Source organism: Anoplophora glabripennis, unplaced genomic scaffold, assembly GCF_000390285.2.
Source record: "Anoplophora glabripennis isolate ALB-LARVAE unplaced genomic scaffold, Agla_2.0 scaffold478, whole genome shotgun sequence".
NCBI lineage: Eukaryota > Metazoa > Arthropoda > Insecta > Coleoptera > Cerambycidae > Anoplophora > Anoplophora glabripennis.
The window spans coordinates 365,611-383,215 of record NW_019417336.1 but is presented as its reverse complement, the minus strand read 5'-3'; the positions used below and the strand labels follow the sequence as shown (position 1 = coordinate 383,215).

The following is a 17,605-nucleotide window of genomic DNA, read 5'->3' as shown; positions in this document are numbered from 1 at the left end:
ATTTATTTTCGAAAATTAAATATTTANGCGCCTTCCGGTCAATTAAAAATAGATACACACAATGTAGGGATTCCTTATGACGATCACATGTTTTTGGCCACAACTACGTTTACTTATTTTTTGTCGAACCTAGGGTTGTTATATTACAGTTTAAAAAATTTGACTCACTGAGAAACCTTTCTGTCTTTGCATTTTTTCATTAAAATGTTCCGTTTCATTTTAGTAATAAAAAAATAATATAAGTTTAAGTTATGAACTTATAATATTCGCGATTGCTAGATAAATGCGCCATTTTCAAAACAAAACTTGGAAATACGGCTATTAAATGTAGGTACTCTCGAAAAACAGCACAGTAATCACTACAACAATGACTGACTTTCGAATACAGTCCGGCTTCATAAGAAATCTACAAAATCGTAAAAACAGAATTTTTTGTAAGTACCTACTCGCCGCGATAAAATACATTTCAGCAGTTCCAAAACAGTTTTAAACACATTTTTAATTAGCTAGCTTTATTCTCTATGACCTTAAACTTCCGATACAAGTTTGTGACATCAATTAACTCAGTTTTGCTCTTTTTTCGCCCCTTTAAATTATTGGCATAAGTTCATTAACACCCTGTATTTATAAAAATTGTTAGAACTTCATTACAAGCATCGATTGTTACGTTAAAAAATTCCCGGAGTTTGTCGAATTGTCCCACCAGACACGATAATGAGATTTCGTAATTCTTCCATTAGAGTCGTATAAACCAATAATAACATACCACAAGAAAAAGGATCGTCAATAATAAAAATTGATATTATTATTGGTTAAAAAGTGCTGTTACTACCAACGATTTACATTGTTATTATTTTAAATTAAATATCAACTTGGATTTAGTGAAACTAAATTTAATCCTTTCCTAACTGAATGTAATCCTATTGACTACTATTTTTACTTGAAGATAATTATTTTAAAATATATTTTGAATCCTCCTAACATTGCTCAATGTTATGACATGTTATATACATTGTATACCAATATTTCTCTCGACAAAAGTAAAGTTCGACAACGTGAGATTCAACTACAAAGATTATATAAATGTATTTACTGGAAAAACTGAATTATTAATATTAAACATGTAATATTAATGATACGGGGTGAATATAACCTACAAAGTATGTCATTGCTGCTCAACGTCTACTGGCACAAAACATTGCTTTGTATGCACTTTGAATTAATGATTGGAACGAATCATGTGATTCCAAAACAAACATTTACTTCTAGTAAATAAATCTAAATTAAACATTACTGTACTACCTAATGCACAATTGCGAACAGTCAACAAAGCATGTAGAGTAGAACAGCATCAACCACTACTGTGCATGCATGATGTAATGTTTCAATCCGAATGAAATTTTTAAATTTTGTCTTTTTACGTACATGAAAATGTGCAATTATACCGTTTTGTGCAAAACCGTACTTATCTTATGAACTTCGACGTCACCTGTTACATAGGTGTTGTATAACAATGAAAAAGTAATATTAACGGTCGNTGAAATCTTGAAGCTCGCTCGAAGGGTGGAATACGACAGCCTGGCTGCTAATTCGTCGCCGTTAGCAAGACCATAAACTAAGTCCACAGAAAAAAGGATCGTCAACAATTAAAATTGACATTATTATTGGTTACAAAGTGCTGTTACTATCAACGATTTACATTGTTATTTTTTCAAATTAATTTTTACTTGAAGATAATTATTTTAAAATATATTTTGAATCCTCCTAACATTGCTTAATGTTATAACATGTTATATACTTTGTATACTAATTTTCTCTCGACAAAAATAAAGTTCGACAGCGTGAGATTCAACAAACAGCGAATTTCTAGTACCTGATAAGAAAATAGGTTAATTAAAGAGAAAAACAATCACTTCACTATTTACAAAAGTTAACGCTTTTTAATATGCAATAACGGAAATGATTGATAAAGAACGCGGGGATTTTCTGTTATCGCCATTTCGTCTTATAAAAAGACCAACAGCATAAAAGGTCTTTGAATGTGAGAAAATATTCTCTTCAACATGAAAGTGGCAATAGTTTTTTTCCTGGCTTTTGCCCTTATTATGGCAATTGCTACCGCAGGTCCAGTCGTTATCGGAGTAAAGGGTAAGTTAGACCTTTAAGTTTAGATTTAAAGTTAGATACTTCTTGAAATATAGAATATATCCAGCGTTTCTTAGAAACATGCTCCACTGCTTGTGGGAGAATCCCGACTCAAAAGTGAGACAAATAGTTTGCGTCTATAAGGGTTCATTTTTGCTATGTTTCCGTGGTACAGTGTGTTCAAGTTTCTTATTTATTCGGATTTTATACTCCCAATAAAAATACTGAAAATTATTGAAAATAGTACGTACCAGAATTATACGTAGCAAGGGTTTAGTTTGGCATAAAAATATATTCTTAAATAAAAGTTACCTCTTGACATCTTTTTTTTAAATATACCTCCCTTATAAAGATAAAAATATTTTTATTATGTGAGACATTTAATATAATCATTTTTCTTAGCAGTTGTAAAACTGGTCTGGTTTGAAAATTATTGCCTATTACCAAATTACTGTATTAGCTTAGAGAAACATTGAAAAGCCTTGTACATCTATCGCGAAAATATTAACCCCACAATTTTCGAATGTGTGTTCCTCAGAAAAGTATCTCAAAAATACAATTAATTCCATATTTTATCATGATCATTCAAAGTATTAGAAATACATATATACAGTGCGTCCCTAAATTATGGCGCCAATTTAAATAGACCGAAAATCTGGCACATGTATTTAAATATTTTGACGCAGATTGGTAAAACTTGAGCTAATAACAATATAGGGTGCTTCACAAACGGTGATAAAAAATGAAACCTCATATTCTTTTTGAATTTTAAGTCTTTCCTATAAAGTTTTTATCTAGGACGTTTCGTTAAAAAGATACAGGGTGTTAAACTTAAAAAAGTATTTTTATTTTTTTTTAATAATTCAAAAACTAGTAAGTGAAATAATTTGATATTGGGCACGTGTATTTATGTAAATATTGTCCAAAATCTGAGACCTTTTTCTAAAATTTAGATGCTTCAGTGGTGGAGATACAGGATATCGGTGGCATATTCTTCTAAATAAAATAGTATGTTACTGCTTTAAGGCAATAATCATGATATTTTTGGATTCATCTTTCAATTTTCTACAAATTACTACTCTCTTATATTTTTCGAAAAAAGCCTGATTTTCGAGTAAAACTTAAGAACTAACTGAAGAAAATAATAATATTAGTCATCATTTTAATGATTTTATTTGAATAAATACTCCAAAATACCTCCATTTCCATGAACACAGACACGACATCTTTTTAGTAACGAAAATATAATTTCTTCGAAATTTATTGTTGCTTGAATCTAATGAAAAGCATTATTTATTCTTTCTTCTATCTGCTCAGGTGTATTAATTTTTTCACTGTATACCAGCCGTTTAACAGCACCCCACAAAAAGAAATCCATTTTAGAAAAAGGACTCAGATTTTGGACAACCTTTACATCAATAGATGCGTGCCCAATTTCAAATTATTTCACTTACTAGTTGTTAAATTAAAAAAATAATAAAAATATTTTTAACACCCTGTATATTTTTAAACGAAGTGTCCTAGATAAAAACCTTATAGGAAAGACACCCCTTAAAATTCAAAGAAATACAAGGTTTCATTTTTGGTCACCATTTGTGAATCACCCTGTATATGCTGAAGAATAGTAGCATCGTTTAAAATCGTTACATCAACGACTTTGTTGGTTGCATTGTGTTGAATTCGTATTTCTAAGATAAAATTTCGCATTCTACGTTGCAGTTATTTTAAATTTAAAAAAATAGTAACTCAAAAATGTGTTGTTTTTAATCAACCAGAATTAAATGTACTTATCCGATTTACAAATTATTCAGTAGCGTCGTTTTTAATGATGGCGTTTCCCAGTATCTCCGCCACTAGTTGACAAACCAACCCAACAAATTTTTCTCCATAATTAGTTAGGTCATTACCTCAAATTTCATCAGGCTACGTCAAATGTGATAAATTTTTAATTTTCAACACCCTGTATGTCAAAAACAAAAAATATTTTATTGATTTGCGACATAGAATCTACCGTTAATACGTACCAGAATATGTCATTAACACCCTATATGAGCATGTGTATCCAAAAATACAGAGAGTTTCAGAAATTATCCAAAAAAAAATTTTTGATGCACGGGGGAGTCATACAAAAACAATTTTGTAACGAAAAAATCAAAATGGGCAGTTCGAAAATTTTAAAATACATTTCTCTACGGTACTGGAAACTGGTCTACTGTAAAACCTGACCTCGCACAATGCGACCGGCACGGCAAATGTAATAAAATCGGACAAAAACTTGAAAGAATTTCGCAAGGGAAGAAATAAATAGAATTTTATAGCACCTAGCAAATTCAACTGCTTTTGTCGCTATTGTTATTATTAATTATTAAAATTAATTTGTGGTTTTAAATAATAAAATAATTTTACATACCTGATGTTACAATAATCGTTCAAAATTCTATCCACCGACGTGTAAACACATTTGGGTCCGCCTTACTCAGTTTCTACGAACTAACACAAATATTGTCTTATTTCACCACAACACAAATGCTTCACCATAATACAAATGTTGTCTTGCTTCATCATAAATTAAAACGATATCCATCAACTCCGAGTTGCTATACACGCAAGCCATTTTTGACACTAACTACTAAAAAACTATTGTAAACACTATGGCAACGACGATTGTAAAATCGGATTTCAATATTCGCAGTCGCTGAGGCCACGTGGCTCTTCACGCGTATTGCAAATGACGCTAGAGACTACAGTTGTCCAGCTATGTAATGGTTGAAGGTACTACAATAATTATTTTCTCGGAAACTATAAGGATTCTACAAAATTTTTTTTTACAATATTGACTCCATTTCTCATGCAGCATCTATTCGCAAATTTTTGAATAAGTTGTGAATCACCCTGTATTATAATGGTGCACATTATCGATATACCAACGGATAGAACAATTTTTTCTTTTTAAATTTAGATTCACCAGCTATTTATTAAAAAAAAATGTGTAAGTAATAAATTCTAAAAAAATATTTTTACATTTTCAGATGAATGCACTGTGTCTAACTGCAGCAAATACTGTCAACAAATTGGGCGTTTCGGAGGCATTTGCATCGGAAGTTTGTGCCAGTGTTACGATTTATAGTCCAAAATAAACTATTAATATGTACTTAGAAGTTTCTGATTATATAGGTATTTAGTTATGTAATATATACTTTTAAACAAATAATATTGCTTATGGAAGTATATCTAAGGTTTACACAAAATTTACATATACAATAAAAGATTAAAGTTTTCGGCGATTCATTCTCTTTATAACAAGAGGTAGGTATCGGATAATATTTAATTTAGGTATTTAAATATGAAGAAAAGTACGTATCTATGTCATTGAAATAATTTATAAATGGTTTAACATACATTCAAAAATGACCATAAATCCGGAAATATACAGGATGACCCAAAAAGATCCGGACCCCGTCTCCATAACTTTTCAAGATATTTTTCTATTAAAAATGTTTCAGAAAAAATATTTTCCTAATAAATAAAGTTTCAGATAAATGTTGTAGGATATCAAGATTGAGTTTCAAAGTCAAATACTTATCAAAACACTCTATTTTTTAAGCAACCAATCGATAGAGCGCCAAATTCTACCACCGAATATGGGGTGAAAAAAAATTTCTGGTATGAATACATTTTTCCTTGAACAACTCGATAAAATCAAATTGTGGAGAAAAATGTTTCATGCACAGTTTGTAGGATTTTGAATGACAAATTAGATGGTGACCTTGAATTTTATCTAAAACCTTTGTAGGAGGAAAATTTTGATCTCTAAATGACTTGTAAGGATATACCGGAAAAAATACATCTGCCCATTGCTGGCAAATACAAAATAAGGTGTTTCATTCAATATTTTGAAGTTGACCTTGTTTTGACTTTGGAACTTAAGGTCATTATCAAATTCAAGCATATTAGTTTTTTGATATTCTATAACTTTTATCTGAAACTTTTTTGATGAGATTCAATAATGAAAAGTTATCAGAGATTCTCTTCTTTGTTGAACACATTGTATAACAAGTATTTAGGTACTACTTAACTGACAAAAATATAAGTAATATAAATATGTTTTCTTTTTTGTAGCAGCCGCTACAAACCTTTTATCTAAGTTGTTATTACAATTGTATAACGATAATGACGTTATAAACAAACTGACCCAGATCTTTTAAGTTAAAACGAAAAATATCACAATGTTAATGCAAACAACACTAATCATTAAATGCATATAACTTTATTCTTCACTTGAGGTTTATTTGGAATAATTTTACCGACACAAATTTGATAAAAATATTAAAATTAAGTCAATATTTAAAATAAATAAAAATAGATCTTACATCAGATAAAAATATGTAGCTTAAAGAATGTTTCCATATTTAACTAATAGATAAATAAATCACCTATATAAGGAATATGAATCGGATATTTTTTTAATTGCTGTAACGATTATTTAAGACCAGTTTAGTCGGGAGTTATTTTACAGTATTACGCTGTATTCTAAGTGTACAGAAATTTAGTTAAAAAAAAATGATATATGCATTTTTCTTTCTTTTTATGGCTGTTATAGTTATAGCAAGTTATATTAAAGGTATACGTGGATTTATATTTTATTTCACAATAACATTGTCTTTGTATTTGAGGTTTTTTATTGATACATAAATGGGGTTTGGGAATTATGCATCCTGCGGAAGAAAATTAATGAAATAAACCTATGCGCCAAAATGATCAGACAACTTTTTTTATAAAAGACGTTTTTTTATAAATACCCTGTCAAACATCTCACTGAAAAAGTAGACAAATAAAAAATATACATCACAATACAAGGTGTTCCATTTATATTTTAAAAAAGGTGAGCTTCTCTTAAAAAAAATTGTTTAGGTTTATTTTTGGGGAGGATTTTTCTTAATTTATTTCAGAATTGGTTAAAAAAAGTTAAGAGTAAAAATTTCTTAAGCATCCTAGGACTTTACAAATCACAAAGGATAATAAAATATTTGACAACAAATATATTAAATGTCGCATTAAACATATCAAACAATAAAATGGTAAATAGTTTTATTGATTTACAGTAAATTAAAATATACAGGGTGGTCCCGAGGTAATGGGTCAAAATTCATGGGTAAATTCCCGAATCAAAAATATTGCGATTTAACCGAACTTACCTTAACAACTATGAACTTTTGGACTAAGGTCAGTTCGGCTAAATCTCAATATTAGCCGAATTTACCTTATCTTCTTAACTATCAACTTTTGGAGGAAGACAAATTCGGGTAATATTGCGATTTAGCCGAACTTACCTTAGTCCAAAAATTGATAGTTAAGAAGATACAGGGTGTTAAATGTAAAATATTATTTTAGTTTATTTTCATTTATTTCTTAATAAATGCAAATATACACACAAAATTTTGAGGTTTGGGGTAGAGGAATTGAAATTTGTTCACATTTTGGTTATAATTCATAAAAGGCGCTAGTTGCCGTAGATTGAATGTGTTGAAAACGACATAACATTTCTGTACTTTAAGGTATCTAATCTTTGGTATCAAATTCTTATTTTCCAACTTTTTTAACACATAAAAATGTATACTTTATGAAAGTATCTGTTTCGCACCGTTTCCCAGATATTTGGCTTTGAAAGTTCCAATGCTAATAGTTGAAATAATTAAAATAATTTAGAAATGTTAAAAAAGGGTTTATTTAGAATGAAAAATTGTAATGAACGGTAAAATAGGAAACATTAGTAAAAAATATGCCTTTTTTGACAATAATTGCTCAAAATGTCCATCTCTAACTTCAATACATTTATCAACGCGTTTATTTAAAAGATTGTCTTATTTTACAGTATAATGCGAAATGACTGCAGCATTTAAAACCTGCTGACAAAGTTCTTCCCAGGTGTTTATAGTTTCTCCATAAACAACCGATTTCATGTAACACCAAAAAAGAAAGTCTAGGCATTCTATCTCGCATTTATGTACATACATACAATTGTAAGCCAAGATGTAATTTTAATTAGGTAAGAATAATACTTAATGGAAAGCAGCATACAAATTGACAGCAATAAGACAACATACATTTAACACCATGTATCCCTTTAACTATCAACTTTTGGACTAAGGTAAGTTCGACCAAATCGCAATATTTTTGCTTCGGGAATCTATCCATGAATTTTGGCCTATTATCTCAGGACCACCTTGTATATGAAAATTACTAATTTTTTAAGTTTAAGCCTATGTACAATGTTTTAATTTCAACATTTGTTTGTTCAGAGAGTGTAACAACTAATAAAAAAATCGTAACAAGTCACGACATTCAATTAAATATCGATTAATTAGTGATTTTAGTTTCCGCAATTCTGAAAAATCAATTTTTTTTTATTCTAACAGTCAATTGAGGTTACCTTAATTTTGATTAATTTGCTGTCATATTGCACAGTAATTAGTAGCTATTTAGAGACTGTATAAAAATTGCAGAAGGCAAAATACATGAGTAATTAAAATAGGTACATAATTAAAATAAACAAAATATTATAGCAAATACTGCCCGCCTGTTTCTTTTTCTCTAAATCTTCGACCAAGCGCAGTAAAATTACTGGGATGACGAAATTGTCCATAAGGAAACTCTTCCATACATCGCCTGGCTGATGCAAAAGAATTAAATCTACGTATATGCATTCTACATATACCAAATGTATGTCAGCAAATTCATTTAAACAGTACTACTGTCATTGTTGACTCACTATTACAGAAAGACCAATAATTTGTTTACAGTAGTTGGTGTATCTTAAATATAAAAATGTTCAACGATCAAAATTAAACCACATTGAACTTGGGAATTTCAAATATATTTTAACGGATGTTTCAAGTATTTTCGATATTTTTATACAACTAAATGTAATTAACAGTCAATAACAGATAAACCAATTAATTAAAATAGAATCAATTTATTGAAGTGCATGTTCAACAGATTTAGAAGCATACTTAAGTTAAAATTATGTATTTGGTCCTATTTAATAAACTTCCATTACACTATACAATTGCAGATATTAAGACGACAAAATCCACTCTTATGTCCTTCTGCCCTGCATGACTGTTTGCAACCTAAGGGGATGCACACACCCTCTCCATATTTAGCGGTGAGCTTCTCCACAACCTGGTCTGAAAATAAAAAATTGCGATTCTCAGTAATAAAAATGGAAAGAAATTTTTAATAAGGTTCTCTTCTTTCTACAAAAACAGTTATCGTTTGTCTTCTTTTTTAAGATTTATAATTTATTCGTTTCAGTGAAAAGCCAAACACTCAACATATTTTTAGAGCATTATATTAACAATTAGTAGAAACTTTAATTTTTAATTTATCTTTCTAATATTAGCTCACGTTAATAGAAATAAGAACTTTAGAGTTTTTAACAAATTGAATAAAATTTAAATTATTACAGTAAAATTTACCTGGTGTTAAATCTCCTTCTTGTGCCTGCTGGCAAAAAGCAATGGCAACAACGCCCAAAATAAGGATAACTAAGAAAGTCTTCATTCTGCTATGTCTGTCTTTACGAACCTCTTGGTACTGATGACAGATGTTTTCGAAAAGTTCCTTAAATAGCAAACTTGTTGACTATTATTTAGCATAGCGAAAATACGATTATTTGCCTTAGGATCAAACGTGTGTTTGAACAGGAACCCTCCAAGTTGATTTTAGTTTGTGTACGGATTTAGTTTTATTTTCGAGGATTTGCACTAAGTATATCGAAAAATATGTACTCTATTATATCATCACCAAATTAGTACCAGAATCACACCATAACCATATAAAATTTGATCAAAATTAAATATATGGGGTGTCTAGAACTATGATAAAAAATTTATGAAACTCACAAAAATGGTACAATTTTGTTAGTAAAATGGTAGAGATTTTTTGCCGTAATAGCTTGATTTTCGAAAACAGCAACTGAACCACGAAAATATTTTTCAATTTTTTTTACTACGAATAGTAATTTTCTTGTAGTGGACTTTTCAATATATATTTTTGCGCGGAACTTTTGGTTTTTCCTTTGTAACTCAAAATTATTATAGTAAAAATTTGAAATTAAACTAAAATTATGTATGTCCTGTTTTCAAAGCTTTTTTGCTGAACCCTAATCTGAAGTAATTTAACAGCCAGTTATGAGAAAAAATAGATACCCAGGGTGTTTCAGAAAGACCTCCCGTAAATTCAAGGGGTGATAGTACGACAAGAAATAAGAATTTTTTGTCGTATGAACTATGCCTATGTCTATCTCCTCTTGTTTTCGAGATACAGAGCGACGAAATAAAATTTTTTAAATAAATTTTTACGAAAATTTCCAAACAGTGTGATATATTTTTATGAAATTTGATATTCCACGGTTTTTAAGGATGCCAAATACGCTGGTCTAATTATTTTTTGTATATTTCATAGAGGGCGCTAATTATGCTACATTCCTATTACATTTTAAGTTCTAATTGTTTTAAGGTTAGGTTTTTACCATTCGGCTGCAATGTACAATTTTATTTTCTAAAAATAATTTACTCCTGTCAGAACTTCCTAATGTGGACGGTTTTCGAGAAAAAACGCTTTTAATTGAACTTTTACAATATTACTGTGTATAAAATAAGTAACTTTTCTCAAAGTAGGCTTATGTCAAAACTTACTGATGTCTCATAAACAACGCATACATTCTTAGTAATATTTTAAACTCTAATTAACTTTATATCAAAATTTTAGTGACTAGTTAGTCATTACTAACTACAGTCACTAACAATCATATAGTTCATACGACCAAAAATTCTTATTTTTTGTCGTACTATCACCCCCTGTATTTACGGGAGATCTTTCTGAAATGCCCTGTATTAAAATCAAAGTATAATACTTTACTTACTCTAATTTTTTGTATAATCACAATTTGACATTTTTTGAAAAATAGAGGAATCTACAGGATTTTCCATCGTCAAACGAAAACAGTGGACTTTCAGCATTGTGCAACTTGCATACATATTTTTTTAATATCAGGAAATAATCTAAGCTTCATACAATCATAAAGAGAAAATTTTAGAAATCTCTTACAGGTCGTTAATTAATAATCAATTATTCAAGTTTGGTGCGCAAAATAAACGTTTTAAACGGGCGTTTGCTGCCACACTAATTCGTGACGTCATTTAGTGCGATAGAGAATCGAGAAAATCAATGACAAGTCAGGCTGGCCCAGCAGCATGAACAGAAAGTAATAATAAATTCGTAATGCATAACCTGCATTTTTTTAAATATTATTAAACTTAAAAATAGTAATTTCCAGTGTGATAAGTAACTGTACATTTTTGCAATTGTAGCTCCTTGTGCAAATAGAATTGACTTTACTGGACACTGATTAACCAATTGTTGAACTATTTCTTCATAAATTTCATTATGTTCTTACAGATTTCAAAACTACAAATTCTAGGAACTTGGGTGAAAAATCAAAATCAAAACCCCTTTTTTAATTTTTTTTTAATTCTCGATATTCAATATAAACTTACTTGGTGTTATGTATAAAATTGGTTACTTCTACTTGTAAGTATAAGGAAATAATTATTAAAAATGAAGACAGGGTAGATAGAAAGCCGTCATCAAAACGTTTTTTTTTAAAACAATTTTGTTTGAGCAAAATTTAAATGAACAGATTTAGATGAACAAAAATTTTGCGCTTCTTTCCGTACTGCATTTTTCGAAGTTCCGGTATATAGAGACACCAAAAACACGAACTGTTTTTCCAGAAATATTTGGAAATGACTAAAAATTACTTTTTTAAATACATGTTTCAGTATAACTTTTTCAGTTAAGTATTTTTTTTAATTTGATATAGTTATTCGTCATTAGCTGTATCTGTGAAAAATTCATTAGAATTGTAGCAAACGTCATTAAAAAATCTTACAACTAGGTTCTGTTGTTTTCGAGAAAAAACGCGTTGAAAAGATTTAAAACACCTTAATAACGATTAATTATTTCTACAAACACTGTGAATTTTAAATCTTATAAGTTTATTAGTTATAAGTAATAACAGACTATTGGAATTTGAACAAATACCGATCGACAAAATTTAAATGTGTTTTTTTTTCTCGGAAATGACTCATATTGTCAACTTGGATCAAAAAAATCTTTTTGTTAGATTTTTTAATGATCTTTAATATTTCCAAAGTAATTTATTTGTTACATAGTTTTCGTTTTATTCTATATTTATTGGATATTTTACCATCTGAGAAAATTTCTTTTCAGTGACATTTTTGGCTAGGCAAAACTTTTTCCTAAAAATAACCCTCGACTGATCTTTCTGGCACGAGGATTTATTTAAGTGATTTTTTAAATGTTTTCCGAGATGGCAAAATATCTAATAAAGAAAAAGAAAAAAATATATAAAAAGCAAATAAAAAAATTATGATCAATTTTGTAGTCAATAGGAGTCATTAAGCTCTTTATACAGGAACAAATTGTGGGAAAATTCGACATTTATATTGTTTTTATTTTTATAATTGAAATTATTAGCAACAAATTGTAGATTTTCTACAGGGTGGGCCACCAGTAACGTCTCGGTCGCTAGGGACCAAACGGCAAATGTTACAGTAACCTGTTTAGGTGGGTATGTGTAGGTTGATTACGGCTACATTTTAAAAATATTTTGAAGTATACAAGGTGTCCAGGAAAAGCGTACCATATCAAGTTATGTATTTTTAAATGGAACACCATATATTTTACTGCATTTTTAAAAGCATCATAAAAAATAGGTGAACTTTATTAGAGGTTCTATATACCTAGGACTTACAGTTTGTGAGATATTTCAATTTTAGTGAAAATACAGGCTTAGCGTAGAAATGTAATATTTGCAGTAAAAAAATATTTTAAGAAAGCAGCTTTGGAGGGTCTATTTTAGATCCTTGAAGTTATAAATTGTTATATTTGTCATCACTTAGTATTATACAGGGTGTTCAAAAAAACTGCTGAATACTTCTCTCAACTTTAAACAGCAATAACTTGGTTATTTTAAATGGAACACCCAGTATATTTTTACTTTGGGAGTTAGGAAATTTAAAACTCTTTCAAACTGTGTATAGGTTCCCTATACCTATCTCTAACGGTATTGGAGATATTTGTGCCGTTTCGTTTTTTACCGATTTTTTTTTGTAAGATGTATCCACGTATCTTTATCAAGGTCTTTATTGAATTAGTTTGGGTTCTTCTTGATGACGTCTCTTTAAATATAAGGCGAAAAATGTGAATATAAGGAGAAAAAATGAATTAGATGGCGCACCTGCACATTTTTCATATTCAGTGAGAAATTATATAAATCAAAAATTTAGTAATGAATGGATAAGATTGGTGCAAGTCAGTCCAAACCTCCCGTAATGGACTTCTTTGTTTCGGGCTATATAAAAAATCTTGTACACACCTACTACTTGCGATGATATGAAGAGAAGGATTTGAGATGTATTTGCCACAATCACCCCCAATATTTTAAGGAATGTGAGAATATCATTTGAAGATAGAACAAGATGCTGTATTCAAGAAAATAGTTATCAATTGGAACATCTATTAAAATTTTTCTTTGTTTCTTCTAAAAGTAAAATTTTCTTTAATAAATATTTTTCATGTTCATAAATAATTCAGTTACTTACTACAAACATATTTATACAAAATTAATAACTTTTTATAATTATTCTGCTTATAAAATAATATTTTTTATTAGAAAACTTTTTTGAATATTGTCATGATAATGATAAAAGGAAATTTTACTTTTAGAAGAAACAAAGAAAAATTTTAATTGATCTATTCTATTCCATCTTATTCCATTTTTAAATTATATTCTCACGCAAATGCATCTCTAGTTATTTCTTCCCTTCAATATCATCGCAAGTAGTAGGTGGAACATTGTGTACAAGATTTTTTATATAGCTCGCAACAAAGAAGTCCATTACGGTGAGGTCTGGACACCTACGTGGCCACTGACATGCACTATTCCTACATATTCATCTGACTGAAACGGCACAAATATCTCCAGTACCGTTAGAGATAGGTATAGGGAACCTATACACAGTTTGAAAAAGTTTTAAGTTTTCTCCCACAGTAAAAATATACTGGGTGTCCCATTTAAAATAACCAAGTTATTGCTGTTTAAAGTTGAGAGAAGAATTCATCAAGTTTTTTGAACACCCTGTATAATACTAAGTAATTTATAACTTCAGGATCTAAAATAGACCCTCCAAAGCTGCTTTTTTAAAATTATTAAAGTATTAAATTTCTACGCTATGTCTGCATTTTCACTAAAATTGAAATATCTCACAAACTGTAAGTCCTAAGTAGAAAGTTCACCTATTTTTTACGGTGCTTTCAAAAATGCAGTAAAATACAGGGTGTTCCATTGAATAATACATAATTTTGATATGGTACGCTTTTCCTAGACACCCTATATATTTCAAAATATTTTTAAAATATAGCCGTAATCAACCTACATATACCCACCTAAACAGGTTTCTGTAACATTTGCCATTTGGTCCCTAGCGACCGAGGCGTTACTGGTGGCCCACCCTGTATAATTTTCATAAAATAAAAGTTTGATGCAATTCGTGACTATCACTATTCTACGAACAATTATGTCAATTTTCATGACGTTTTTAGTGCAAGGTTTCATAATTTTTCAGTTCTAAGAAAAACAACTTTATTTACTCCCACGAAATGCTAAAAAAAGCTTCCCAAAATCCCACAATTACCGTAATTGCATAAAAAAACATATTTTTGTACATTCCTATTGTAAATAAATCACGAAAATAAAATTTAATCCATAAACAAACTTGACAAGGGGGTCTGGATTTGCAAATAACACTTTAAAGTTAAGACAAATAGTGGTATTAACATCGTCATGGTATTTTTAAAAGATTTGGTTAATCAACAAGTTACCTATATAAATTAACATATATCAGAGATACCAGCAGTCGAAAATAGAACGAGCAAAATGAGAACTTCACTAGTTATCCTTTTATGTGCACTAGTCACCATTGCCTGCTGTCAGCAGGATGGGGGATCAGCAGGAGGCAAGCTAACAGTAGGTATGTAAACTAAACTCTTAATCGATTTTTATTATATATTATGGTATAACAGAAACAAATAAATACTATTGCAATAGGTAGTAGAAAATGGAAATTTATCAAGAAAATCTACTTACAATTTTAACATGAATTATGGACATACATATTTCAAAATATTGGATGCTGTATTTTTCACTTACTTTATTCGGTTAGTAAGTTTTTTTCATATTATAACGAGTAACACTGCACAAATATATACATCGAGTCAACATTAATTTACAATTATCCATATTTTTATTTATGCCAATATCGAATTCGAAGAAAATTGCGTGTTTTCTATCAAGCAGTTGAAACTGCGACGAGAAAATGCAAAAACGTTCCATGAAAAAAAAAACACTCACTGAATCTACAAGTTGAAGCATAAGTAGTACAGATTATTGCCAGTTTCTAATTCCCACTGAAATATTTTTGATTAAATCGTAAATTACTCCCGAAACCACTGTGTTTTGTTTTTGAAATTTTTTTTAAAAAAATTAATTAATAGAGGAATAAAATCTTGAGACTGAAAGTCTAGCAATTTTTCCAAAGATTTAGTCAGTTGAAAATATCTTCCAAAAAATCTAAAGATTTCCCAAATGAAAAATATTTATTTATTTTTTCTTTCTTTTTTAAAGAACAGTAACTAACAAAACATTTATTTAAAAGACAATAATATTTAATTTTATTTTTTATGTTATTAGCTATTCATACATGTATTTGTACCTATGCTTAAGATTTGAACAGTTAGACCTTTGAGGTTGAGGTTAAGGCAGTGTTTTTTGTAATTGTTTCCACATTGACTTATGATATGAGTTTTCTTTGAGTCTTTAAGGACCGCATTTTCAATTCATTTGTCAATTTGGCCAGGTTTAGTGTCTCCAAAGTGTCGAATTTAAAAAAAAATAACTAGAGAGAAAGATAGCGTTTGACAGTTCGATGCACAATAGCCACGCCACTAATTTATCGGTTGTTATGGTAACAAACAGGTCATGGTGTGACCGCAGTCATATATGGCCCCAACTCATGTTAAATACGTCATAATTTAATGTTACTAGTTGCAAAATTGTTTTTTATGCTCAGTTTGACCCTAACTTTCACGTTTTTGTACCAACGGTGGTTGATACTTACTTTAACAAGACTTTGTCAACAACCAACAACTAAAATTATTGTATTTTTTTAGATCAAGTTGTGGACAAGCTCAGCGCAAAGTATGGGGAAGGAACATGTATCAATCTAGGCTGCAAGCAGTCATGTTGGGCTGAAGGTCATAAAAGTGGATACTGCCTCAACAACGCTTGTGTTTGCGTTGTATGATGAAAACTACCCAAGCCAAGATGATTCAAATATAGATAATTTTCCGAACTATTGAGGGCTTTAACAATGTTTATTCTTAATTTATTATAGATATCTATCAATAAATTATATTGCATAAGAAAGAATTTTGCTGTTTAAATACTTATATCCTTAAAAACCATATGAGGGAAGAATTTAGCTGAAAGAAAGAAAATTTATTATAACCAATCAAATGATTTACTTGTATCTGGCGGACTGAAGATTTTTTTGGTGTTAATTTGAATGAAAAAACTAAATATTTAGATTAAAAAATAATTTAAACAGTTAAAATTAATAAAAAGGTTTGCTATGCACAATTAAATATTTATTTCTTCAAAAGTATATACAGGGTGTTTCAGGATTAAGTCTACAAACTTTAAGGAGATATTCCTCATAAAAATTAAGAAAAAAATCAAGTATACATTTTTTCCAGAGACGCTTCATTTTCGAAATATACGGCGTTAAAGATTTTTAAAAAAATTCGGATTTTTTAAATAACTTCTAAATGAAGAAGGCTATTTAAGCAAAATTTGGCATGAGACATCTTCTTATAAGATACCATTTTTCCATAGAAGTAGAAGTCCCGCAAGCAACCAGTGGCGGAGTAATGGGGACTCAGACTAATTAAATTAAAAAAAAAATTAATACGGCCCTACTGAAAATAAAAAATGATGCCGTTTTTAAATAGTTATTAATTTGTTATTGACAAAAAGTGTACATTCACTTTTTTTCCTAATTTTTATAGTTTCATGGCAAAATTGATTTTTCGGAAGGGTGCTTCTGGATTCTGTCGATAAACTTTAAAATGAACCTCAACAAAAATTTTCGAGTAGGCTGCTGTCAAGCAATGTTAATTTGACGTTTTAAATGTTATTTTGCGAATTGTTACATAAATTATCCATTAGATAAAGCGTTCAAAGTAATAATAAAAATAAGTTTAATAATGCCGTCCATATTTTCCATATGAATATGCTGATATGGTCTTTATATAT

The 17,605-nt window shown here is 29.4% G+C and overlaps 1 protein-coding gene across 1 annotated transcript; it reads left to right on the top strand.

Annotated features, from left to right (window-relative positions):
* The first annotated feature begins 1,985 nt into the window (after nt 1-1,985).
* On the top strand, nt 1,986-5,356 carry LOC111692271 (mesomartoxin-like). Its single transcript, XM_023456188.1, has 2 exons — nt 1,986-2,148; nt 5,175-5,356. The coding sequence occupies exons 1-2, from the start codon at nt 2,064-2,066 to the stop codon at nt 5,270-5,272; spliced, it is 183 nt and encodes a 60-aa protein (XP_023311956.1). The 5' UTR covers nt 1,986-2,063; the 3' UTR covers nt 5,273-5,356.
* Nucleotides 5,357-17,605: the final 12,249 nt, after the last annotated feature.

Bases quoted from the DNA above. Each gene is read 5' to 3' on its own strand.
- LOC111692271 (XM_023456188.1), top strand. From the start codon at position 2,064: ATGAAAGTGGCAATAGTTTTTTTCCTGGCTTTTGCCCTTATTATGGCA. The intron at 2,149-5,174 runs GTAAGTTAGACC...TTACATTTTCAG, and splicing joins AGTCGTTATCGGAGTAAAGG to ATGAATGCACTGTGTCTAAC.